At 41.5% G+C, this 27,814-nt stretch overlaps 1 protein-coding gene across 1 annotated transcript in view; it reads right to left on the reverse strand.

Annotated features, from left to right (window-relative positions):
* The window catches only part of sgcd (sarcoglycan, delta (dystrophin-associated glycoprotein)), a 140,237-nt gene that overhangs the window by 98,221 nt on the left and 14,202 nt on the right, over nucleotides 1-27,814 (reverse strand). The window contains exon 2 of the mRNA XM_041952956.1: nucleotides 12,786-12,971. Within this exon, the coding sequence (XP_041808890.1) occupies nucleotides 12,786-12,971 (186 nt within the window). The remainder of the gene's footprint in view (nucleotides 1-12,785; nucleotides 12,972-27,814) is intronic.

Below are 27,814 nucleotides of genomic sequence, written 5' to 3' on the forward strand. Positions count from 1 at the left end.
AGACGAGAGAGTGGAAAGTAGAAAGAAGAAACAAATCTGCTGCATTCAAGTGAACAAACTTCAAGAAAAGAACAGAAATTTCTGTCCACTCATCACTCAGTGCTGCCGTTCTGGGTTTATTACACACATATACGGATATTTTCCCCCTGTGCTACATTCACTCTGAGAAATATCTGTATACGTGTGGTCAAGGCTTTAGAATAAACTATTAATCAACTCATGCTGTTGTTAGACTGACTAGACGACTGTTTTAGCCGCCCTGACTTGCTCCCCAATAGTTCAGGTCTTATCTGACTTGCATGTTTTTAGGGTGGCAGTCATTAGAATTCCAGGAAAGACTGCACACTTTACATGCAGTGTGCCAGAAGGCTCAACTCCTCTCCCTGTACTTTTTAATCTCTATTTTAGTTAGCATGTACGAGGCGGCAAACTGTCTGGTTTTCAGTCCAGCCAATCGCAGCTGATTTCACTGACGAGTTCCTCCCATCCGATGAAGGTGTGCTAATCAGCGACGGGGTCATCCGTTAGAGTGAAATCATGCAAGCTCTCAGTCCTACACAGCCGTCAGTCCATACAGATCACCTTCTCAGGACACAAGTCCCGATTGATTTCTGCTGATGACACCGAACAGTACATTACTGATGAGTCGGATCCAAAGAACGCCTTGATGAGCTGCGCTGATGAAGTCAAACTGAGGAAGCTCTAGCTGGCGGAGGTCGAGGCTGCTGTCCAACAGTTTTTCTTTCATTTGTTTCAACATGTTTCAGTCAGACGCTTCGTTCAGTGTGGCAGAACACCCACCACCTTCTTATATTATTAAACCATTCATGCCCATTCATGCCGTGCACATATGTTTCAGCCAACGGTGAAATATTTTGTTAGATACTCAGAGGAACCAGGTTTGTTGAGATACTGACACAAATAAGCAGTCTAAAAACATGGCTACATGGAGGATACAGTGCTGCTCAGAAAGCATTTAACTCATTCGTCTCAGTGGTTTCAGCACATTTCACTGTTAATGGGTATGTGCTGCATAAATGTCTTTGGAATTGATTTCTGTTATATTTTCTAGTTTATATGCCTGTAACAATTTAATTCTGGTAATAATGGTGTCCCCAGAATGCTTCTCTATGTTTTTACTGTAATGTAGGGGGTCCACATTATTACTTAATTATTTTAATTATATTTTTTAAATTATTTATTGCTGAAACTTCATTTTCACATCTTAAAAACTTTTTTTTTCACCAAAACTTTTGCAGGCAATAAGAATACAGTCACCCATCAGCCTAATTACCGTGATACACATCAGTGGAAAACAAATCGTTATGAGTTTAATTCATTAAAAAAGGTCTTTTATGAAACCCCCTGACTGTTTGTTGTTGTGACTGTTGGGTATTAAACAGCACGACCAAAGCTAAATATTTTCACACAAACATTCAAATATCTTTTAGCCGGCGAGCTGCCAGACCATTCTTTGCCACTCCCATATGCCTCTGTGTCTTTATCTCTTCATGTTTTGTAATTATGCATCGTCTTGGACGCCTTGGAGCAAGCTAATTTTCCCATCAGAGACTGTAAAATCTTGAAGTTGAGCTTTATTAGTCATCCCCTGAGTGCTGAATTCACGAAGTTAGCAGACTCTGCCACAAACGTAATTAGTGTCTTCGACTGTAACTCCATTTCACACTTCCGAAATGCACTGCACGCCTATTGTCCCGCTCTCATTACTCCTTTAATTTTGCTAAAATGAATTGCATGTGAGCTGTGAAACCAGTCTGCCAACAGTCTCGGGCGAACCTTTTTTTCCCTCTCCGTGTCTCCCTCGTGACTCTTTCTTCCATCTCTCTCTCTGTTGACCTTTCAGTAAAGGCTGCTGGAGGTACTGAGGTTTAATTGTCCCCAATGAGAGCCAGTAACTCCGATCTCATCAACAGCATGAGATTTAATGCCGTCAGCAGCTAATTCTGCATTCTGTCGGCCGGTGGCAAGAATGGGCTGTTTGGATTCAACTTGGGACTAATTCATGGGGGACGAAGCTGGACCTGAATGAGGAAAACTGTTGGAGGCTTGACCCTGGCTGGTAGACTATCTTTAATCTGGTTCACTTAGATTTGTTCTCACAGCCAAAATTCCACTCTTTTAGCACCTGAACTTTTATTGTTTTTGTTGTTAAATTAGCCATTGAAATGAAGACTAGATGTGGTCACAGCATTGGACCAGGGGGATTTCCACAATAAAAACACATACATTTTCATTTTTTGCAATTTTCACATTTCATGTGGAATAAACTGGTGACTCATTTAAAACACACACGAAGGCTTATGTTTGTTGTGTTGTGTTTTCTCTGCACAGATGCTGGCATAGACCGGACAAAGTAATCGCAGGTCACACGGAAATCTCAAGTCTTAGCTATAAAGTCCTGAGCCAAGTCCAAAGTCAAGACCAGCAACTCTACAAAAAACCCACAAAAACCACAAATTCTAAAAATCTGATCATGACAAAGTCAGTCCAGTCGTACAGTCCTTTTGTACGAGTGTTTTGCACAACCTTAAGCACAAAATTATGGGTTTCTTAAAAGCAAAACAGAGCAAAAATCATGAACTCAATAAAATATAAGCATTACTTGAGATGTTCTGTTGAAGCTAATCGAAAGAAATGATTTCACAGATGATATGATTGACAGCCCGTCACAGTCATCTTTCTTCTATAACCCAGATTCAGGTTCACGCCTGAGGACAACACAGATAACTGGGGCCATGTGAAGCCAGAAGCATCATAAATATCACAGGTCAGTAATATCAGAGTAATACGACAATACTGACCTGAAGAAATACCAGAAGGGGCATATAGTGCTTTACTTTCACTGGAGTCAAAAGCAGTCACCACAATCATCATCATCAGCTGCCTCTCCTCCTCCTCCTCCCTCTCATCTTCTCTTTGTTTGACTTGTCTTTGCGACCTCCCCTCCACCCCACCCCCTTTCTCCATGAGTGAAACCATGCACAAGCTTATCAATGTTGCTCAGGGGAAGGCAGCCTGCAATCAGAGGGAAAATTACTGCTTTTTCTCTCGTCACCATCACCAACAATCCACACAGCAGAGCCAGGGATGTTCATCTTCTGAGAGTCTTTAAATGCATTCTCACTGAACTGCTATCTGCAAAGGGAAAATGGTCTCAAATTGTAGCTTGTTCTTTTTTCCTCCTTCCACACAAAAATAGAAATAATTGCATGGATTTTCATGAGAAAGGGGGTCGTGACTGATATCTCATTTTGGATTGAAGCTCTCAGCTTCTTAGTTGTGTTTTTTTTTTTCTCTTTTTAGATTTAAAGTCAGTTTTGAGGTCTCGCATTGTTGCTTTTTGCGGAAATCTTGTATATCTATATTTCATCTTTTTTTTTCAGAAATCAGTGCTATTGGTCACTCTGTCTGCAGGTTCGGCAAATATTTAACTAATAAAAAGTGGTAAAAAGAGCTAAACCTTGTAACTCTGTTGGATCCTCATCTCCACCCTGCCTCATCTTGAATGCAGTGATAAAAAAAAACATGTATCTCGACACTCGCTAGTGAAAAACTTCATAGCTTCAATTTGAGCTTGATTTTGGCAAAATATTAGTAATATAGTAACTCATTAAAGTATCTGACATATAAAGACACAATGCCAACTTTTCTGGGAAGCTGATATGAGCAAATTAATGATTGATTTTTACATCATAATAGGCCGATGCAGATGAACACAACTGGCTGTGTTTGCTGGTGGAAGCCAGTGAGGGACGTCATCCTTGTTGCTACGCTACTGACTCCTTTTAGTTGTCAGTCCTATTTTACTGAGATAAAAAAAACCCTTTAGAACTTTTTAAAGCTGCCATCTGGATCAGAATGTGTTTCAAAATGTATGCAGAGATTAGATCAGATGGATTTCATTAGTGTAAAAGCAGAAGTACTTGGAAAAAGTTGTGGAAAAATACACATTAAGAAATCCTATAAATACGTCCTAATGGCTACACTGAAATCAGTTTGTCTGTCAGCAGCACATCACAAAAACAAACAGCTCAAACTTCAATGAGCCCTGAGGAGTTTGAGGAGAAGGTGGGAGACATGTTGGATGCATCCATAATCAATCTGAGTGTGAAGTGTTGGCTCTGCAGTGTACAATGCCCTCAAAAATCCCCACAATGAAATGAAAACAATGGTGTCCATGGTGTGTACACAGCCTTTGGCAAACAATCCCACAATGTGTTGCATTTGATACACGATGATTCAGACGTGTCCAAATTCGCAGTTTACTGCTCACTATGAATCCGAGTGAAGGGAGGGAAACACAAACAATGCTAACAGTTTGCTTCCAGGACGCCCTAAACAGTCGCACTTAATACAAAAATGACACCATTTTAAGGCTGACTGAAGACTCTCCAGCTGCAGCTGCACTGCACCGGCCCGAATCACTCCAATAAACCAGCACAACAAGTGTGTGTGTATGTGTGTGTGTGTGTGTGTGTCTGTGTTTGTCTCTGAGCCATAAATACAGGTGGCACTCCTCTCTCAGATTACAGGAGGAGGTAAACATCTCAACAGCTCTGAGGTCGCCTCCTGTCCTGACCGCTTATATTGCGAACTGTTTCAAAGCAGCTACTGTTATATCAGAGTCAGGGGTCATCACACAAGGGAGAGGCACTGGTTCAAGTCCGGTTTCGTACAGGGTTTGCCCTCCAAGAGCTCTTGCTGTTGAGTTCATCCCTGCTGAGTGACGACTGAGTACGAGTATTTCAATATCAGCAGGAAATAACAAAGCCTGTATTGGTTAAAATGCTCGTGCCTAATCAGGGCCTCAGTCTGCAACCAAGTGATTCAGCTCTTATTCTGTCTGTTGCTCTCAGAATGTGTCGGAGCGTCTTCCTGTGTTTGCACCATGGGATACATAATATGGGTCCTGATTTTCTCAATTTGGGTGGAGGCAGAAATCTCAGAGTAAACGATCTGGACAGACTGATACCAGCAGAAGTAAGAAAAAACATTTATTTTTGGGTGAGCCGACACTTGAACCACTTGAATGCCAAGCTCACTGAGAATTCCCGGGTTGAAAATACAACCGCACTTATTCCATTTATTCCAAAATGACAGCAGCTCTCGCTTCAAATTCAGAGACATCGCTATGACCTTGCCAAATTTCCTGCTAAAATCTGTATCCAGTAAACCAGCGAACATGAACAAATGACATCCGACAGTGAGCTTTTTGGGGAGTGGGCGAGTGCTGATAGTTTGGCCGCAGATGGGAAGGTCAAGCTCCCCCGCTGGGCCCGGGGAGGCAGAGCCGTTGGCCCCGCCGGCCCCGCTCTGGCCCCTCTTGGGACTCGGCGGAGGCTCTCGGTTCAACGGCCTGGTGTGGAGCCGCCGCAGACCTCCTCCTGCAGGCTTCAGCGCCGTCTCCCAGGAGCAGTGAGCCACATCACACAGTCACAACAGTTCACCTCACTCCACTTTACTTTAAGTACAGGCTCCAGTGGGGATAGCAGGTACAGAAGATGCTGAGAGTTTTGTGCTTTTTATCCCTCCCTCCCTTCATTAATCTCCCCCTGGCAGCACAGACCAGGCAGACTGTCCCAGGTTTTGAGTCCTGTACTAACAAAGTCAACTCCTATCTGTCATGATAATGGTGTTATGTATAAAGAGCTTTGGATATGTGCCGTTTATACAGTATGATGGAAAGTCTGTAAAATATTTAAAATGCTTTTTCTTTGACCACAACTGCTCTCTGACTGGTCAACATTTGCTTGTTTTCCTTACAGATTTTCAGTTCAAAATGATGCTGGAGTCAAAGTTTGCAGCATTTGTTGGCACTCTGAGTCTTTGTGATTGACGAACATATATATATATATATATATAACATATATTTTTGCATGATGCCAACGTGTTGGGCTTTCTTTGCACATTGTGTTTTCACACCAGTTCTGCTTTGGTCAGTTTCCGTGGTCTCAGCGGCAGTAGTCCTTGTCTTTGTTTGCGCTCTACATCTGTGCTTATTTACTATACTAATGTTTTTACCTGGGACTTTAAATAAATGTACAGGCATCTGTTGTACATCTCATCTGTTTTTTGTCCCTTTGTTTGTTCATCCATCATACGTCTGACGTCAACTCTGTCAGTTTTGATGCCTCTAATTTCTCTTCGCACATCAAAATGTTATTTATTGCTTCACTGTTCATGAGCATTGTGGTGAATACAGCTCAGAATATATTTTGATGTTTTATATTTTGAACAAAAATGATGCCGCTGCTCCTCAAAGTGCTGCTGATTAGGCCAAAGTTCCTTATAAGTGATGCTGTAGCAGCATTTTAACTGATATTTTTATTGATATATATATATAAATCCCAGCCCATCCTCACAAGACAAACGGGTGAAAAAGTTGTGTGTTCAAGCACGTTATTATGACTCATATTATTGTTAGGCTGTAACCTCTAGAGGCCATAGTATTTGTAGTGGGATCAAAGGATGAATTCAGGTGATGTTGGGTAAAGAGCACCTAAATGATGTGCTTAAGTTACATAATGTACATAACAGTAATGTTACTTATTCGAAAGCAAACCATGAATCAAGTAGTTTTGGTGCCTAAAAATAACCAAACTGCGACTGTTTCACAACAGTAACCACATGAGGATGAAGGTCCGGTATGATGAAGGTCTGGTATGCCTGTTGCTGGTGATCTCTAGCGGTCAAATATGTTGTTTTGGGATTCACTGGTAATCGACCTGTTCATTCAAACACATATTTTTGACTTTGACGGGTATGAACACTATATCGTCTGATCAATAGCATCCGTCATGCTTACAGCAGTGTTACCAAAAATGTGGGATTTGATATATTAACCATGTTTTGGCAGCAGATTGTGAGTGGAACTAGCCCCGACCCTCTATACTCTTTAATGCTGGTCTGGATAGGGGGCACGGAAGTTCAGCTAATCACCTAGAACGCCGACACTCAAATGTTAACAGTACTGAAGTCTCGCTATTACATCGGCCCCCTCCTCCCTCCAGGCCGCTTTTCCGGCTGGTGAACAGGCCAGGTTCACTGGAGTGGAAGGACCTGGAAGAAAGGGCAGCCGATACATCAACCCCCCCGAACCTTTTTACTCATTACCACACAGACTCAGGACTGCCATGTACATGAGGTGCAGCCACTTTAATCTGTCTCAATCTGAGAGCCCCCGGCTGTCTCTGCTGCCACAACGAGCCTATTTAACATGATGGGAAGCTGGAAAAGCAGCCGGATGAGCCGTAGATCTCTGGAGACAGAGGCGAGGAGTAACACACCCGCACACACAATCTCAAGAGCAGAATACACACTAATACACACCTGCACCTACACGCTGACATTACTGCCCCAAACACACAGATCAAAGTCAGATCGATTATGACTGAAACTGCAGATCTCACAGACAAATTATATCCTGCAGACCGTTCCTTCCTCCCCACTAGAAACCTGCAGACCTTACATGGCCGTTGCACTGGTTTGCATGCATGTTCTAAAGGAAAAAAAAGTAATTCAGACCACTCTAGAAAGAACTAAACCCGGGGGGCACAAGCTGCATTGACACTGCTGAAAAAAGGTGGACAGGGTGGCTGCTCCTAATTAAGCGCAATCCTAATTGGGAGCATTTTAACCCTTCATTTTAAATTAATGGGAATTCTATTAACTTTTAATGACTGTTCTGCCCTGAGCTCTCTTAGTTTCTGACCCTGACTATGATGCCTAACTGCCGGCTCCCCATCTTACTGCTATTCCTTCAGCCTTGAGATGTGCGCTTAATTTACAATGGGAATGTTTAGCATCGCATTCAGCCTGCCATATGTTGCAGCTGCTCTATGTCGGCTGCCAGCGTCAAGGAAAGTCAAATAATGGTTTCCTACAGCATAAATGTAATGCAATTAATCGTTTCACAGAAGGTTTCGTTAAAGCAAATACATTTCAAAGTAAGGTCTTAACCTGCGTCATCACTGCACTGACCGGCTGAAAGAAAAATGCTTTTAGCATGAAGCAAACAGAAAAGAAACATTATTTAGTCAAAAAGCCCTAAATAAAAACAGATAATCATCTTTATATTATGCATTTTTTTTACAGAGTTAAATAATCAACATAGCTTGATATACATTTTTAAGAATGGATTAATTATTCTAAACATGAATAATATTCCCCAGGAAGTCAAACTTGCTCTCTACAGGCTTCTTTACAACCGTTCAGACATGAGTCGTGAGCAGAATTCGATTTCTTCCTCATCGTGTGCACTTTTGACTAGAGAACCGCAACAAGACGCAAACACATGTGGAAGTTAGGATCACATCTTTTAAAAGTTTAAAGGCTCCACAAGGATAAAGAAACCAACAAGCAAAAAAAGACCATTTTGCTCTTTGTATACATTCAGTGGGTATAACATGTCACTGTCACAGCTTTTATTTTGAAAGGAGGGATCTTACAGGATGACCCTCACTTCCAGGTCTTTGCACTCAAGACAGCCAAAAGCTTTGATAACTGCGAGAGAGAAAATCCCATTTTTTTCCTCAAATGTATACAGTTCTTGTTACATGATCACACCATCTGTAACTGTCCAGATTCTGTCCTCACTCACACACACATCTAATTGCTGCCCTTGGATATCTGTGCCTGTGCACGATCAGATGTTCACTTGCAGACTCGTGCTCAGGATTTTTTTTGTGGTTTTAACAACCTTTGGTCAGTCACAGTAGTCACGTCTACAGTAAACAGAACTGTGTGTCTGTACCTATAAGGGTCAGGGATTCACATACAGCTGCATATATATGTGTGTTTTTGGAGGAAGACGTAAATGCCCAAACATTTCGAAACATTTAGCACATACTGTACATACTGTATATATGACCACGTATGAGTGTTTGAGAAAAAAGTGCGAGCCAGGTGCACATGTACACACATTTATGTATGTGTCACAGCACTAATCACACTTTTATGTGTCCTAGAGTGCATTTGTATATACATTTGCCTGTCTGTGCATGCACAATCCTACCACAAAGAGACAAAAACTTGCAAGCCCATGTTTGGATATGTCAGTGTATTTGTACGGGTGCTTGTTTGTGCACTCCAGTGTGTGTGCCAAACTTACACTGAGTCACACACTACATCAACTGATAAGCTGTTGACCCACGCTATGTGCAGGTTTTCAAAGAGCCATTTGTAGAGCAGAGAGCTCCCAAGTTGGACTTGACACACATTTTCATAATAGCTCAAAACACAAGTGGAGAGTGCGGCCCAGGTGGAGAAAATGTCACGCAGGAAAATGTGTGAAGATGTCTGTTTCTGGTCTAATAACCTGCAGCTGCATAAAGAGGATCTGATCATTCGCCACACTGCTGGCATTCTGTTTGTGTGTGTGGTTATTTAGGACCGGGTAGGAAGAGGGGGTTTGGAGGAGATTCAGTTGTGGCAAAAGGGGTCAACAGACAGCAAGATTTTAAGGTGGATGCTCCAAAACCAAAGTGCAAGGCTATTTAGACATGCAGATGTAGATTGGAGAGTGTTTTTTGAATGAGGCCTAAGATAAAAACATGCACAGCCGAGATTCTCTTTCTGCTTGGCTGCTGAGGTCAGACGGATTTAATGTTTTGCTGAAAGACACTTGGATGGATGTGAAATTCACATTAATATTTGAAAAACTCTTGAAATCCAAGTGGATGCACACATACTGCAGATTTGTACGCTTTTAGTATACACGTATAGACCCCGAGAACGCTGTAAGCTTTAAGTCTACGCCGGTTAAACTTAGTTCAACAGCTTTCTTATTGGCACGTGTACATTTTTAAAGACACGTACAAGAAGACTCACAACGCTAAAAACAAACACCACTCTCTCTAATGTCCACTGCTCGTCCACATTCATTATTCACACTTGTCTCTATAATTGCAGTTGGTGTAAATATTTAATTTGTGCATACCTCTGAACTCCACCACCTCCACCTCCTGCTTGCTCAAACTCCTTCAGTTTAGCTGCTTTGAACGCAGGGATATTATGGATTTCTGCCGACTCACTGAGAAAGTTGCAGTGGGCTGCTGCCTGGATTCACCCTTCATGTCCCACAACTTTACAGTTAATTCAGGCCACAACAGAGCATCCCACAACCATGGACTTAATTAGTATTTTGGCTACCACCTTTGAACAAAACTGCCCAGATCCACAGAGCCAGCTCTTCTGCATGTCTCTTCATGGTTTGCTTTGATATCTCCCCTCTCAAACTTATCTACAGCATTTCAGATGTTTTTTTCTTATACCCGAATCTGCAGGCAGACACATTAAAAACATTATAACGCTCCGGGTGCAGCGCTCTGTCAGAACGTAAAGCTCAGCGTCCACGAAACTGCTCTCTGATTTATGTAGATCTCATATTAAAGTTCCGCTGAGAAGCGGACCTCATGTATTATTCACAGCAGCTGCCACGTGCGTGTGTGTGTTTGTATACATGTGCTATAGCGTATGGAAATGCGCGTCGTACTCTGTTGCGTCTGCATCCGACTCATCACAGGCACGTGGATTAATAAACAGAGAGGAAGAGGCGGCGTGTGGAGCAGACAGGTTGAGACAGACAGGCTTAAAACTGAAACCAGGCAGAGGAGAAGAAGAGAGAAGCAGATTGAATAAGTGCTCAACTCAGTTGGTTTTGGAAAGACAGCATTACTGCAGATGATAGATGGCGAGCGGAATCATTCACTCATGAATACAACGCCTTTATTATTGCTCACATACTTTAACCTAACAATCCGTGTTACTTTTCTACAAGTAAATGTCTATTTTGCTTTTTTTATTGCTCATTAATTCACTGATTAAACTGACTGTATTCCAAGCTCATAAATCCTCAAACACCTGGGGCCAGATGGATAAAAGATGGAGAATAAACATGCTTATGCACGTTTCCAGCCCTGAAAGTGATGCTCTTAAAAACCCAGTGCACACATACTTCTAACCAGCCCACATGGTTTCCTAGAGAGCACTGAGGGTGATTTTACTTGGGCTGCTAGCCAGTTTCACTCATTGTGTATTATGATGTTGCAGTTTGCACAAATGACTGTCAAAGTGCATTTATAAATTACATTTTGATGAATAACTTATTATTCTGCTTTTATTTACACTGGAAGCAGCTTTTTATTTCCCTGTTTGTTGTTTTTATTTGGTCCTTTATCACGAGGCACTTTGCAAACGTTAACACAATGAATTACACCCTGGATTACTTTTTTGTGCCAAACAAATGTGTGAGCACATCTTCTATTTAAATGCAGAGATATTTACTCAGGAAGCTCCACAAGTCAGTATGTCTCCAGTGACAAACAGGAAATTAAGTTGTTTATACTTATATTTCAGTTTGTTGGGATAATAATCTGAGGAAGAGCTGCTCAGGCAAAGAAGGAGACAAGAGAAACTAAAAGTTCATCAGCATAAACTGAGAAAAACGAGAATCGAATGTGATCTGTGGGGCATGTAGTGTCAAACCAACCCAGCAGTGTTAACCATGCTGCAGAAATACAGACAAAATATGTCAATAAATACATAAATTAGTCTATTATGTGACCCTCAGTTTAAATGGTTCTCATATTTGCTTCTCAGACATTTGTTTTGTTTTGCTGTGCAGCAGCACAGTGTAGCTCAGAGGAGATGAGAAGGGGTGACAGCTTCAGAGTCGAGGTTTTATCCTTCAGTTCTGGTTCACTTGGACTAAATGCAGCCCACATGAGGAGAACGAAGAGGTTTGTTTAGGGTTTTGTTTATTTTTATTTGACAGGCGAACAGCAAATGAGGAGGAAGAAGGAATGCAGCTGCAAACACTGCGGAGTGTAAGTAAGTTAAAGGTTGATCAATAAGGTGATGAGCAGAGAATCAAGCCAGTTCCTTTACTTTGCTGTACCGCACTGATGTTGTGTGTGTGTGTGTGTCACTATACATGTCACGTGATATATGTAGGCCCATAAAGATGATTTTCCCCAAGTAATTGCTTTTAAAATACCCTGAGCTTCACATATTATTAAAAAAAGCAAAAATGGCTCTTTGAATTATTCCAGTTTGAATTTCATTCACTCCAGAGTAGTGATTTTAAACTTGAGTATTAATGCCAATCACAGCTGCACATACATAAAATCCACAGGAAACTACACAGATAATTACCTACAGTATACTGGCTGAAAGGACCATGAAATGTATAGACTTTTTTCCAATAATTTGCATCCCAAGTTGACAATCCAGTCAAAGACAATACGACTACAAAGCTACAGAAACCAACCTGCAAGCACTTGTCCTCATTACCAACAAAGTGTAAGCGAAAAGTGTGTGATACAAACTGTACGTCCACTAATAAAACCAAAAAGAACTTTTGCACATGAATCCCCGCAGCAGGAGATGACAAGCGAATCAAACCGCAGCAAACATGTCATAAATGATCAAGAAGATGTCAGTGTGAAGCAAATGTATATCAGGATGAGCTGGAGCTGTTGTAGTGTGGTGCAGGAAACATTAAAGATACAGATCTGCCTTGTTGTTCAACATTTACCCCAAAAAATGAGTTACGTCACACAAATATCCATTTTAGAAGCGTTCAGGTCTCTGCTTCATGCTGGTTGAACTAATCCCTCCCTTGAAAATGGGACTTTGCTGGAATATGACAGCCACGTCATGCAGCTACGGTCCTTTTGTCTTGCTTTCAATGACAATTCATCGTTGCAGACACAAAAACACACGCTGGGATCCCCTGCAAATAATAAGGGAAAAGGGAGACTTACTATGGTGAAGTTCATGACCTTGAGGATCCAGATAGTTAGTGCCAAGTTGATCAGGATCAGGATCATCAGCAGCAGGACGAAGAAGTAAAGGCAGCGTTTCCTCCAGCCGTATATTCCCACTTTGTACACTTGTGGTTTCTCTGAACTCTGGACATTGTTCCTATGAGTGCACTGTTCTTGGGTCATCTGAGAGGAGACACAAATAGGAAAGGGAAGAAATGATTATGACTGAGGGCGACATCTCTGTGTTGCTTACTGATAGAAAGACTCAGGCAGACTTAAACTCTCTCCCTTTCTGGCATGTTTGCAGCCTGGTTTGCACTGACTATTTTATCTACTTATAGGGTGAACTGCTGTGTATTTGAATGGGAATCACCATAGGAGCTTCTGTTTAATCTAAGATGACACATAAAGTGCTACAGGGCATTTAAAGTTAAATAAAGCATGAAGTTAAAGCCACATTACTTGAGTTCATGTTTTTTCGTCTTATTTGCTGCAGAATAAGCAGTAAACATACTGACAGATGCGGTCATCTCATAAAGACGTTATGGCGAACATACATGTTAGCAAAATTGCCTATTCACACTTCCAGTAGACGCAGAGCATTATCATTCTTTTAGAGTAGAGGTGATTCCTCTTTTAGCTGGCTGTTTAGCTGCTAAATGTTCCACTACGTCCACCAGCTAGTTTCTCACTTTATCTGTCTGCTGCTCGGTGCAGGGCTCTGCTTGTGAGCAGCATAAACAACGACAGTTACAGTCTCTCTTGTCTGGCTCTTATTTATTCAGCCATTATTGCAGCCCATTGGGCCTCCATGGTGGAGGCACCCGTGATTGCTTCGAGATTTACGATGTGGCTGCAGAGCCTCTGTCGGAAATGACCTTAAGATAAGATATAGGGCACAACTGAACATTAGTACAAATAACATGCAATAAACATTCCTGTCACATGCTCCACTCCAATACTGACCAGCCACTCAGTCCAGGCACGATGAAAGACAGTTTCGTTAGCAACTGCACTGATTGATTGGCCAATAAGTGGTCTATAACTCCATTATACCCCCTCTGCCCCACTGATGTGCTGATAGTGCCGATTAATGATGATTCTAATTGTCTGCCTGTGAAGATGAGGAGGCATTGTTCACTTCAAGCGCCATAATAATGGCCTAATAACTCTGTGGAAAAATACAATTTACTGTCGGCCCTGCTTTGGAGTGCATGCCTCAGACCACCAGAGCCAATCGTTTTTGACAACCACACACATTTCCCGCTAACTGAAACAAATGGCACAAGACAGGGCCCCGGTGAGAAAGTGCTGAAAGCCACAGAGGAGACTCCAAAGCACCAGTCAGCAAAAACAGCGAAATCTCATTGTGTACGGTCTGATTTTCATTTTTGTTTGATGGGAGATGCGGAGGGATGAAGAGGCATATCTTGATATCTAAGCTGATAGAAGAAAGCGCTGTGAGAGTAAACAAAGCCTAAATAAAAAAAAAAAAAAACGAGAGAAAACTGAGACTGTTCTCGCCGGTCTCAAACTTGGCCTGAGAAAAAAAAAAAAAAAAAAAACCCTACAGCTCATTAGGGCCCCCTAGAGGTTGCAATGTTAATGACTGCAGTGTGAAAAGTCAGACCGAACCTTCTATTTTTCTGGCTATGACGAGATTGTGTCTCTGAATCTGGCCTTCAAAGTTCTGATTGGCCCGGCTCATGAGCACAAGAATTTGAAAAATTTTAAAAAAGTTGGATGAGGAGGAGGTCACTGGGACATTAAAATCGACAAAATCAATCATTTCCCCCTATTTTTTTACGAGAGACAATGTGTCTTGATAATTCAAGCGACCTAATAAGCTAAAATTCTATTTTGGCTTGATGGTTGTGAGTAATAAAAGCTGATAGAACGGCCATAATAGAAAGGATCTGGTGAGCATGACCATGCAGAGGTTTATATGTCAACAGTAAAAGTAAAAATGATGGTCTGATGGCATTGCTAGAAGAATCAGTATTATTATAATACATGTCAGTGTGGTGCTACAGAGATGGTCGTGGTGACTGAAATCACTGTGAAATATCCTCTGTGGACCATGAATAACTACACCCAATTACATGGCAATAGCTGTGGACATCACCTCAAACTGAATTAAAGTATTTTAGAAATTCTCCATTAAAAACATTTTCAAGAAAGTTCAATTTGTGTTAATAATCATTGGCCCTCCAGAAGTGTTTTGGATTGATCTCCCAGTTTAACATCAAGACCTGATCACTCAAGCTTTGTGTTTAGCTTAAACTTATCCAAATACAAACATGAATGCAATGACAAACAGCTGCATGAGCCAAAGTAACCCAGCCTGTTTGATCAGCTGTTTGCCAAAATCCTCATTGAGAGCTGCAGCCTGTGAGCGGGGATTAATAACGCGTCTGATCCTGCATCACACTTTCTTTTCTGTTTCCATCTGCGAACACCTGCCACGGCACAGACCTTCCAAATGTGGCTGTGAGTCATGGCAGGCAGGCTGCGTTCACCCTGGAACAAACCGCTGTCCCGTCCAATCAGCCGTCTGAACGGGATCCAGTTCAACTGTCGGGGCTACTCTGACATTCGTTTACACCAAGAAGTTTGATTATGAAAACTCGCACACAAGATACAAAGACTGATGGGCAGGTTTTCCATTTCCTCCCTCCAGATCTGTGTTGTTGATTTTTCTGGTTTGGTGTGACAGGCTCAGATAACTGACCCCGAAACCGATATGAAGCTAAAACTTCAAAATGAAACAGATCATGTCAGTTGAATTTGGTTGCAGCGAGAAAACAAACATTCATGCAACATTAAAGTTGCAAAGAGTTTTGAAGAGCTGAAAATCCCTCAAATGCAAACAGAAAAGCGAGGCGATATATAATATATCCAACCTCAGATTCCCCATCAAATCCTTGGCCTTGCGAATGCATTAAACTGGGCGGCGTTTTGTATTCTTTATTGTGCTTTTTTGTAATAGCTCACATAGTGACACAGCCTTGGAGACAAAGAACAGCTGAATAATGAAGTTCTGCCTCTTTTGTCTGTTTACTAGCAAACTTTAAATTACTGTAAATTTGCTAAATCTGTAGTTGCACATCTTGACGACAATGCAAAGTGTTCTAGGGACAGAAGTAAGTATTCCTGTCGAAGGAACTGTGATTGGTACAGTTTGTATTCAGAAATAAGGTCACTGTATCATAAAAACCTCATTTATTTAAACAGATTCGAAGTGCTTTTTTTGCAGCCCTCAAAAAATCAGCTTTGCAAAAATTAAATCAAGTGAACTGAAAAATGTCCTCGACGACAGGAAAAAGAACAAAGCTGGAAAAGAAATAAATGAAAATAAAAGACGGAACACCTGCAGAAGCTGCCAAGCATCTCCAGGTGTTGCGGAGACGACAGCCTCAGCAGCTTGGCAGGAAAGCAGCACCGGCGGTGACACCAACATCGGTGTCGCCGCCTCGCATGTATGATGGAGAGGTGTGTGCGCTCACACGTTCATGTGGAAATGTGTTACTTCTCGGGTAAGCCTTCACAACATCTGCACGCTGTGTACCAGAAGCAGTTCTGCAGTAGACACAGTTCAGTAATACAGCATTTGGTAATACTTTTCTCCAGGATTATCTTATCTAAACATCCCATATGTGAAGTAATAGTATAAACCAGGAAGTTTCTGTGCATATGACGGCTAACCTGTATATCCTGTGTTCCTTCTTAGTGGGGGTCATGCATGCTTGCTCAAAATGCCATATGTCACATAGATGCAGTTAAGGACCAGTGTAGGATTTACAGGCAACTATTGGCAGAAATGGAATATCAATAAGTATATTTTTGTTAGTGTGAAACACCTGAAAATAAGAATGATTGTGTTTTCGCTACCTTCGGACGAGCTCTTTATATCTACAGAGGGAGCAGGTTCTCTTCCACAGAGCCCACCATGTTGCACTGCTGTGTTTCTACAGTAGCCCAGAGCAGACAAGCCAAACACTGACTCTAGAGAGCGGCTTGTATAATTCCTGTAGCAACGTCTATGGTGATATTATGAACCTATAGTTATCGGTTACAGTAGACAAACGTAAGTTTCTCCATCTTTTGAGTTGAAAACAGTTGCTTTTTTATGGACTGTACAACTAATATTTGGCTTAAATCATATGTGCATCCTCTACGGTAGCTCAACAAACAGACTTAATCAAAAACAGCAAATCTAAAAGTTTTCTAAATGTCCTTATTGTTTGATTGGTTTCTCATTTCCACACACGCACACTGTATTTCAGTGTGGACGGACCTCACAAAGCGTATCATATATTAAATAAATGTACTGCAGTAATGAAATATTACTCCTCTCCCCTCTGTGCTTTCGACAGACTCTCCCTCCATGTTCAGAGAGTACTGATAGCTTTCCAATAAGCTCTTAGGCTACAGGCTGACGGAGAAAAGAAAATGGTGCTTGGTTACAAGCTAAATAATGGCCACTCTCATAAGAGTGGAGGTGTGTGTGTGTGTGTGTTAAGAAAGCAGAGTTGAAGAGCCAGGGAGGAAGAAAATAAGTGGCAAATTGGAGGCAAATCAAATCATCGGCCTTTGAGTCTTTTTCCCTCCACTGCTGCTGTCCAACAGTGCCTCTCATTCAGCCAACTATTCATTCAGAGAGCCCGAAGAAAACCCAATGGTCCAAAAACAAAGTCTGCCTCTGATTAGAGAGAGAAATGAGGTTTTACAAAATGTTATTGGTTATTCCTGCTGCCAAATAGCCAGGCAGCTCCCCATTAGGACTTATATAGACAACATGTGGATCGGTACCAGGACCCGAGGGCTGCTGCCAATGGATACTCCATTACTGGGGCTCGCACGCCTCCAAATGTATGAATATACAAAATGGCCGACAGCCAGAGGCAGTTTATTGGCCTTTGCAACGTGTGGGTAAATGGGCAAGTGGAGAAATGTGATTGGCTGACTGTGAAGTTACTGAACATTTCACTGACTGTTCTGACTCATCTCTAGCAGCTAAGCACAGAGGCAGGAGTTGCTACATGCTAAAAGCTAACAAGTGTTCATTTTTCATCTTTTCTGAGTAGTTTCAGGGTTTATTCGGATGTTCTGCACTAACGGGCATGATTGCCTCCTCCACACATGACTGTTTCTGCTTCTTTTCATCAAGTATGCTTGATGGAAAGTTTTTCTGTTTATTGTTCTTACATGTGGCGGGTTTGCCGCCTCGGCTGCTAACCAGGACTGAAGAGATCGGGTAGCTCCTGTCCTGAAACGCTCCTCAGAGCTCCCCCATCGCTATTAACTGTCCTGCTCCTTCGTCTCCAGAGCCCCTGGAGCAATTCGTTTTTATTGTACGGTTTGAAGCACCAGAACCTCACTACAAGTTTTACTTTTTTATTTCCCTTTTATAACCTTCAACAACAACAACAACAGCAGCAGCAACAGCGTGCAGCTCTGAAGCAGCGAAGGCAAAGAGCAGAAGAAATCTGATGAAACCCTGATGAAAGCAGCCTCCTCGCCAAGCAAACTGCATGTTGTTTATCCAAAGATTGACCTGGTCAGAAGAACAGACCACATGTCTCATAAAACATGCATAGAAATTTATCTGAAAACATTTACAAAATATGCAAAATGTTCATCTGATCGTTTTATACAACTACTACGATCACTCCTAATATTACAAATAAAGATATGACACAACACCATGCACCACAGATACACACACACATATAAAGAACAAAGAGTTAAATACTTACAGAGGCAAATTTCTAATTAATATGAATTTTATAAGAATAAAATACAATAATATAAAACGGCATAAGCCTTACAAGCTATTTAAAAGCCCTGCTAAATGATACTAAACATGAATACATTTTAGAGCACACCGTCCTCAGCAGAAACACAACGACATTGCTCATTTGTTCATTTTTACAAAAGGACTCATGAACATCAGAGAATGCTCTGCCTGCATGTGTCATTTTGAAAGGCAGTAAGAAACTACCGATTTTTTGTTGCTTACATTGAGGAAAGTGCTGCGTTCGGAGATTCGGACTGGACATATGAGGCACGTTTATCCAAAAACACTGCAATTTCCTCTCATTCAGCCGTTTAGGGCGAGGTATGCAAGGCACAGGCCTAACCAAAGGGGACAATTACGTTTCTGTTTAATGGACACTTTGACACGTGGGCAGAAGGAGCTGCAGACCTAACCACCAACCCTGTGATTAGTTGCCGGTCTGCTCTACCTGCCGACCCGCCACCACCCCTGAGTGAAACAGAGGCTCAATACAAAGATTTGCGGATCTGGCGGATCAGAGCTGAGAGAAGCTTATTAGATTGATTGTGAGTGAGACGGTTGTCTGTCAGCCGTGTGAACTGGCAACCTGTCCAGGGTGAACCCCGCCGATGTCAGCTGGCATAAGCTCCTGCTACCTCGCGACCACACCACCATCGCAAGTATAGGTATAGACCTTAAAGTCAAGATGAAATGGATCACATCCCCGGTCATAATTTGGACCTATTTAACAATATATACCCAAAAAAAAAACATCAAAATCCAATCATGTTGTTTTCCTTTTAAACGACATATGACTTGTGCTTATGTAAGTCAACCAATGATGACATCCATCCATCAACTTTTATCGGCACCGTGCCAAGATTCATTAGTTAGCTAGCAACAGTAGGATTATGCACAAGGCATTTTACAGATGACTGCTTCAGCAACTGCTTGGAACAAACGATGGGCTTCGTCTCTCTCCTTGAGGGTTACTGCTATGCCATCTAGCACTAACTAACCCTCCACTTCCTGCAGTTCAAAGGCTACATCCGATGAAAGTGCCGAAGGAGGCTAGCAGTCCTCTACAATTTCTGGTGTGCTCATTTTATCTCATAAAGTGGTTCAGATAATCTGGGTAAATTGTTGGCTTGTTGTCTGACTGCTCCTATTTCTTCTCACTTCACTGTAGCCAAGTCGCCTTGTTCCCAGATCTTTGCAATTCATTTTTAAGAACATTAAGAGCAGGAATAATGGCCCAAACTACAACAGTAAGACTGAAGTGGTAATAAATGGGTTTGTGTGCCAGAGTCACTGAGATAAATGCTCGTGTACTTGATAAATAAAGGTTTTCTGGCCCTCCTTCTGAGTTCACCAGCAGCTCTGCCTTTTGTCCCACTTTGTTGCCCCTCATTAACACTGAGGCCACATTCTCAGCCCAGCGCTCCACCGTCATGTGCTGCAGCTGCTTGCTGGCCCATTACAGATGAGACAAGTGCGGTTAATACTTATAGATGCTGAAAAGGTCACGGAATAACAGTAAACAATTTAATGAGAGGTCCAACCTGTTCGCCATCTGACAAAGCTGCTTTTCAGTGATTAAACAAAAAAGAGACAAGGATAAGAAAACAAGCAATTTCGCTGGTTAATTCCGCCGTACAGGCGTGAAGCCAGGCCTGGGGCCAAGCTTGACTGGAGGGCGTAATGAATACTTAAACAGCTGAGTAACTCTGGACTCTTTCTTTTTCTTTTTAATCGAGTACAAATGTAGAAAAGGTTTTTTTCTTCTTCTCCTCTCTGTTTTGTAAGTGGCTTTAGCATGCTTGTCAACAGCATTGGTGAGCACATGATTAGGATAATTTGGCAAAGCCTGTGCTTGTGGGCCCTTTGTTAGAGACACGATAGTGATCTGTAGATTTACTGTACAATGAGGAGAGAGAAGCCACATCTGTTAAGATACGTGCTGTTTAAATTCATGCCCGCTTTCTCTTCCTGTCACTTTGAATCCCATTTTTATCACAGAGGGAATGGAGGGTGGAGGAGAGAATAATATGCTCTCATAGTATCTAAAATGTTGATCCTGAGCAACTCTGGTCATCACACTATGGTCATAGCAACTGAATTGATCAGGGACCAAAGTCAGGCCAGTTCCCAACTATATTCACTTACTCCTAGTCTAACTACCCTAACCCTAACCCTAACCCGAGATCATTATTATTATTTCACATTATTTCCCCTTCTAGCATCCTAAGTGCCTCCCCATGCATTTCAATGAAAATATGTGAAACATAAGTCTTTGAACTTTAAATTTTCAGTGCAAGCTTTTGGTTTTATTGTTAAGCATTGTTCTCTTGACTACCCTCTGGCTTTGTTTCCTAACCTGACTAATTTTCTACATCTGCATAATTAACTTGGTGAGTATCATGTTAATGTTGTTGATGGGAATGAAAAAAACTGGAATAAGAGTGGAACTTTGCATCCAAGTTATAATCATTGAAATTTCAGTCCTGGCTGATTTGGAAACCCCTGTGATAACAGGTGATAATAGAAAGCGTATTTTAATAATACAGGATCCAAAGTGCTGACATAACTTGAAGACCAACTCTTATAACTTGTGCATTTGTTTACAGTGCAGCCAAACAATCTGTGGGTTGACAGGAGTCATCGCGTTGTGACGTGTGCGTTTTTTTTTTACATGTTTTTACATTTTAAACATACTTCTGTCACTGCTGCTTTGACCTTGGGGTCATTTAAGTTCTATCTTAAATGGTATTTGGAAGAGAATTATATGCCTTTGTTTCTTTTGCAGAACCAAGAGGGACTATTAAAACATCTCACACTGTAATTACCGAGGCCGACAGAAAAGAAAGCAGAGACAAAAATGCATCTCTGTCTGAATTTACTTTGTTTCACTTAATTTCCCTAAACAAGTAATTTAAAAGCATAGCGAAATAATGAAAATGTTAATGAAACACAGTTACAAAAAGGAAGATTAGAGGGAAAAAAACACGTCGCCTTAAACTTTTCCATTTACATGCATTAGAGGTGAATGGATTTTTGTTCCTGGTGCTTACAGCACTGAATAATGATGTTTGTAAAACACAATTTGTCTTTCTCAAAACAACGTCCCGGTTACTCTGGATAATCTGCATCCTGTGAATGGTTTTCATTCGGAGCTACATTCTACCAAAAGCAAACAATGCGGTCCACACTTCACAGTTTGGTCTGTGGATTATCCCACAGCAACTGAACGCTGTTTTTGAAAAATACCTTTTTTTCCTCTTATTTTTCAATGTTCTGAGCCCCACAAAAGAAATTATATCCATTGTATTGAGGTGGAGGCAAGCGCCTGAGCATCAGCATCAGCATCTGCATTCACACTGAAAATGTGCTTTTTTGTGACTTAGAGGAATTGCTCTATATGCTCCTTTGTTTGGCTCCAATTGTAAACTCAAATCAGCAACCATGTAGCTGTAAGGGTCACCACATGCTTCCCATGCAGACCCAGAATTTTGACCACATGAACTATAAACATATCCTCAGATTTGAATGAATGAATAGATCAGCTACCAATGACTCCACAAAAGGCATATATCACCATTGGTGAATACCAGTGACAAGCATACCTGACCTTCCCGGATCTTCGTCATCATGTGCTTCATGATGTGAAATCTTACAAACTTACAAAAAGATCATGGTCAAAATAAGCATGTTACTGTTACGTACACAAACAGCAGCCTCCTAAGTGAAAGTCCTGTGTTTGTTTGAGCCATCCTCGCCCCACCTCCTATGCCAACAGCCTTGCTATTTACACTAGGTCACTTGACTTCCTCCTTTGCTCCCGTCATAATTACTACAACCACTAAAGGTCACCACCTAAAAATCTAAACAGAAATATGGAGCGTAATAACCTTTTTGCACATTTGACCTATATTGCTGTTTTTCTGGTGACGACGGGTTAAACCGGTATGCACATGTGTGGAAAGGCTCATGTATGCATGCGCAGTATGTACAGAAACACATACGAGTCCTGCTGGCCACGTTCCTTCCGCAGAGTCGGACTGTTGAACTGTTTCTGCTGACTTCAGCTGAAAAAGTGTCGTCAGACATGTTTCATTCAAGCCACACAGACCAGATCTACCTTTTACGCCTGTGAGCCCTGAGGCGATACTTCACAACTATAATTAACTTCTAATCTTTAATGTCACCAAAGCTAACAGGCTCTCTGTTAGCATGACTTTATTATATATTAAAAAGCTTAATCATACACTGGATTCAAAGCACACAGAACCAGAGAGGACGTCATCCCAGCAGAGCAGAAAAAAGACACCCGACGACATTGTTTCTCCAACAGGAGAGAGAGAATCGCCTGTGGAGGAAAAAAGAGAAGTGGGAGAGCCACTGCCAAGTTCAGAGTCTGGATCGGCACCCCGTGGTGATTAAGATGTGTTGGACTGCAACCAGGCAGAGCAGAAAACCCTCCATAGCTTTCTCAGACAGGCAGAGATGGGGAGTTTAGGGAGATGGAGTTTAAGAGAGGGGAGGAAACAGGAAGTGTTCAAGAGGACGGCAGAATTTAGACACAGAAGCAGTAATTTGGGGGGTAAAGATGGGGAAGCGCTTCCTCTTTGCCGCTTAAGGAGGCTCCTGGGATCGAATTCCCCTGCATTCACCGCCTAGAATGTGCTCGCTCATATTTTTAAAAATCACACCATTTCCCCCTGGAAGTTACTGCACGTCTCTGCTGGCAGTGAGAGAGCAGAACACGTCGAAATCCAACCTTGAAGGAAGAAATTCCTTTTCAAATGGAAACAATTAAAGGAGAAAACCTTCTGTAAAATATTCCAGTGTGTTTATACAAGCGTATTTGTGCAAAGAGCTAATTTCCTTGGTGTTTTTGATCAAATTAAACTGGAAAAAGTTTTTTAGTGATGAAAATGCATAAAACAACTCTAAATTATTAATTAAACTATGAAATTGCCTGTTACATTTTGGATTTTTATCAACATTTTTCCAAAGATTCAGTTCTGCTTGAGTTTGTTTGTTAACACCTTCTTACTCACATTCTGTGAGACATTTCAAAGGTTTGAGCACACATTTGCTTCATGAAATATACAAATATCACAAAATCTACAGTGTCTGACCTTCCTCCAGTAGTACTATATATTATTTATAATAATGTTTTTAAGTTTAATCAGTTCAGGTAAAAATCCATTCGCTGCTAAGTTAGTTAGAGATTTATTCTATGCCTTAAAACACAAGTAAAGTGGAACAAATACAAATAACTGTGCAGCTGATGTTCATCTCACTACATGTAAAACACATTCTCCCCGCTGACTACTGAACATCAACTTCCTCACCAGCAAAACAGTTAGTTTGGCTTTTAATGATTATATGGCAATAGTCTCCCATTCGGTTGCAAGACAAAGCCAACTCTCCCATCATCACACTTTTGAACAAAGTGAATAGCTTTATAGCTATCAAAGGCACTGATGCTGAATGATAAATCCTATTCCAAAGGCATCTACGGCAAGACCTCCATACACTGTGACACACAAGTGTATGGAGGTGTCCAGGCGATCTGTGTTTCACAATGGCGAACCATTCATTACAAGACTACTTCTAAATTTCATATTTTTACATTGGCTTTTAAATTTGGAGGCTTTCATTTTTGCAAGATTTATAGAAAAAAACATAGAAACTATGACAGAGTACCCTTATCCTTGGTAATCGGATGTTTTTGTAATGTAAAATATGCCACAATCTGATTGTGGTCGTGGTTCTTGTTTAACATTTTGTCAATTCAAAGACGCAATCAATTTGTGGCTTTGGTGCCAAAGCTGCCAAACAGCCAGCTGCTTTGCGTTGTTAAATCACACACAAATTGTTTGCCATGATTCGAGAAATGATGAAATTAGCCCAAAAGATAATTACACTGACAATAAATATTAGATATCAGCAAACTGCCTGGGTGTACTTCAGTTTCTTGGGAGTATGGCTTGCAGGAAAGGGATGGGGACTTTAAAGTGGGTGGGTTAAAGAACAAGGAGAAAAGACCTAATATTTGGTTTTGTGTGAGAGAGATGTAAAGAGTCTTCTTCGATCAGACCCGGCACAGTGACAGGTCAGTGCTGTGCTGCTTGCCTTTATCCCAGGAGAGAGACAGTGATGCTAAATTGCCTGTCTCTTTTCCTTGCTCTCTCTCTCTCTTTTCTCACCCTCATTCCCTCTTCCTTTTTTATTTCTCTCTCTCTCTCTCTCTCTCTGTCTTTATCTCCCTCTCCCCCTCTTTGTGAGAGGCTAACATCTTCATCATAATTGTGTCATGAGCCATAAACACTCATACGCTTGGCTGTGAAGGCAGCCTCGGGGGGAAGTAATGGTGCTGAATAATAACAATCACTTTATTTGCAGAGCACTTCCCTAAGAACTTTTCACAGCTTATTTATGTTTACATACAAAGACGAGTGATGAGACAGTATTTCAACTGGAGTAAGAGTCCAATTGGAAACAAACAAACAAACAAAAAACATTTAAGAGGTTATACAAATTTTCTACAGATTTTTAAAAACATTGCAAATTTCTTGGAACCAAAAGTGGCAAAAGAGTGTTTAATTTAATCTCAGTTTTAGTCTCACATAACATGATTACCGGTTTAAATGATGCTCTTACTGTCATTCTAAATATCCTTGAAAGAATATCTTAAATGTTGTGAGAGAAATTCATGATGCCTGCTATGGAGAAACTGGAGTGCTTGGATATTTTTTGGAGCAGGTCTACAGGGGTCTTTAGATACATGTGTCCAAGAACCAGAATTTTTCTTGGCAGGAACTGTGAAAGGGTCAGAAAAAAAAAAAAGAAGTCATTTTTATTCACCTATATCAGTGTGATGCTCGACACACGCAACACCACACATTTCAGCTACCAATAAATGAGTGTGTATTTCAACAAAAAACTCTTCAGGATCCCAGAACAAAAATACTCCATTTGAGACTCAATACAACAGTTGGCCAATGAAAATAAACCCAAGTGATGCCTCTTGCATCCAGTGGACAAGCTTAGTGATTCTCCGACATCTCCGGAGTCCCCCCCCCCCCCATAGTCCATCCAGCGCTCTGCACCGGCTCCGATTCTGTAGAACGATGAGCTAACTGCAGATCGCTCTCAGGACGGACTGGGCCTCTTCCACCGGTGAGCAACATTAGATACGAGCATCTTCTGAATTCATTGATATTCTGCCAGCCGGGTTGGAAGCTTTGGAGGGCCGGATGTGGCCCTTGGGCTACCAGATGGCGATCACTTCATATGCTACTCAAAGGTACAAAATGTATGACTGGTTTCAGTCGGTCAGAGAGTTCGTGTTGGAAGTGTGTTAGTGAAAAACGAAAAAAGTGAAGCAGCTCATTGCTGTTATTCCAGAAGATCTCAGGAGAGAAAAAGCGTGAGTCATAGAGAGTCATAGGAGCCGGAGACGTGCCTGCTGAACTAATGCTGCATTTTTAATCCATCCCCATGTGAAACTGTTTGTAAAAGAGAGCCATAATCTAAAGTAGTTTGATTCACTTTCCAGACTGTGGAAATTATAACAGATGCGACAGTCCAACAACCCAACGCACAAGATTGAGTCTACTGCTGTGCTCTGTCATTTATCTGCTCTTCCAGTACAGTGGAAAAGACGAATGACTCTACACTGCTTTCATGTTTCACTGTCGACCCTTAGAAAACGGCCTAATGAATCTGAAAATGCAGCTGCACCACTCTGGTGGCTAATTGATGGACACTGATATCCGAGAACCAATAGGTTGCTGACGATCTGCGGTTGGCAGAAAATCGAATTTAGACGAAAAGCAATCAGTAAATATGGACATGGTGAATAGGAAAATATAAACTTTGGTTGTTCTTGGATTAAAAGGCTGGTGTTCAGCAGCCGCCTCTGCAGCACCTCAATGTGAAGCCAATTTCATTTCAGAATAAAATAAAAAGTCTTCACAATCTGCACAAAATACAAGACTCTCTAACCTCAGACCCCTCGTTCAAATAAAGACAAACTCCACAAGCCAGAACATTTCTTTTTTAACTGCATTTTTCATATTTATCAGGTCTTAAGGCTAGGCCATATTTGAGTTTAGTCCTCATTGAATAATTAACATTATCTAATTCTTCCACTTTGTAGCGCATAGATGCAGGCTCTTTTCAACCATTTTGTAGAACATCCTCGTGCAGGCCCTGTGTTGAAATGTGTTGATTGAATGAAATGCAGTCTCTTTCACTAAGTCAATTGGTGTTTCAGACTTATTTCTCACATTTATTTGACTGGTTTAGACATGTAAAAGCTCTAGTGATGTACTGTGACACGACAAAAACTGAATCCTGATGCAGTTGGAGGGCGAGGAAAAAGTTCTGCTCCGTGCTGTTAGATTAAAGCACTGTTGGCACAAAGAAGAAGAATCCTCTCCAGTCGAGAAGTAGTTGGTTCAGCGCCTCTGCCTCAGTTGTTTCTCAGTGTTTCCTTGGTATTACACAGGGATTGTCGGTGATCCAGAAAATATCAGACACCTTCTACTGGCTCAGCTGCCCGTCCGTTAGAAGGAGCTCTCTGCCTATTGGACAAGTCTGTGGGGGATTTTTCAGAGGAAGCTCGTGGATTTTCTGTGGCTCAACCAGATGGCACACAACTTCTCTTTCCAAAACCACAGTAAATAAATATTAATCTCACAGCCAAAAGCAGCTTCCTGGAGACAGATCTTTGGAAGCACGACTGTGGCGGTTGCTGTGGGCTTCTGCATTTCTTTTGAGCTCAGCAGGGGTCTCTACCAACCAAAAACAATCTCTCTGGCTTTAAATCTGGGTTCTGTATGTCCATAATCCCTCAGTGAGGAACATATTTGCAAATGAGGCTATTCTGTCATTATTTTAAGAAGTGTTTTTGTAACAGAAACCAAGAAAGAGCACAACTACACTTTCGTTTTGGGCATTTGTCGGATTCTCACAATCATTATCCAAAAGCATGCTGGCTGCACCCATTGAAGAGATAATAATCTCTCCTTTAAATGCCTACCCAGTTACGACTGAACTGCTCTCTAATGCTTCACTAACAACTGTGTGAAGTAGGCAAATTTACTTCACTTTTGCACTAGGACCCTAAAAATCCCAGGCTTTCTGCATGGCAGTTGGTTTGGTGATTTCATAAATCAGAATTTGCTGAGTGGTATTCATGCCACTAAATATCCACTAAAGCAGGCTCTGCATT

This window comes from Chelmon rostratus, chromosome 14 (assembly GCF_017976325.1).
Source record: "Chelmon rostratus isolate fCheRos1 chromosome 14, fCheRos1.pri, whole genome shotgun sequence".
NCBI lineage: Eukaryota > Metazoa > Chordata > Actinopteri > Chaetodontiformes > Chaetodontidae > Chelmon > Chelmon rostratus.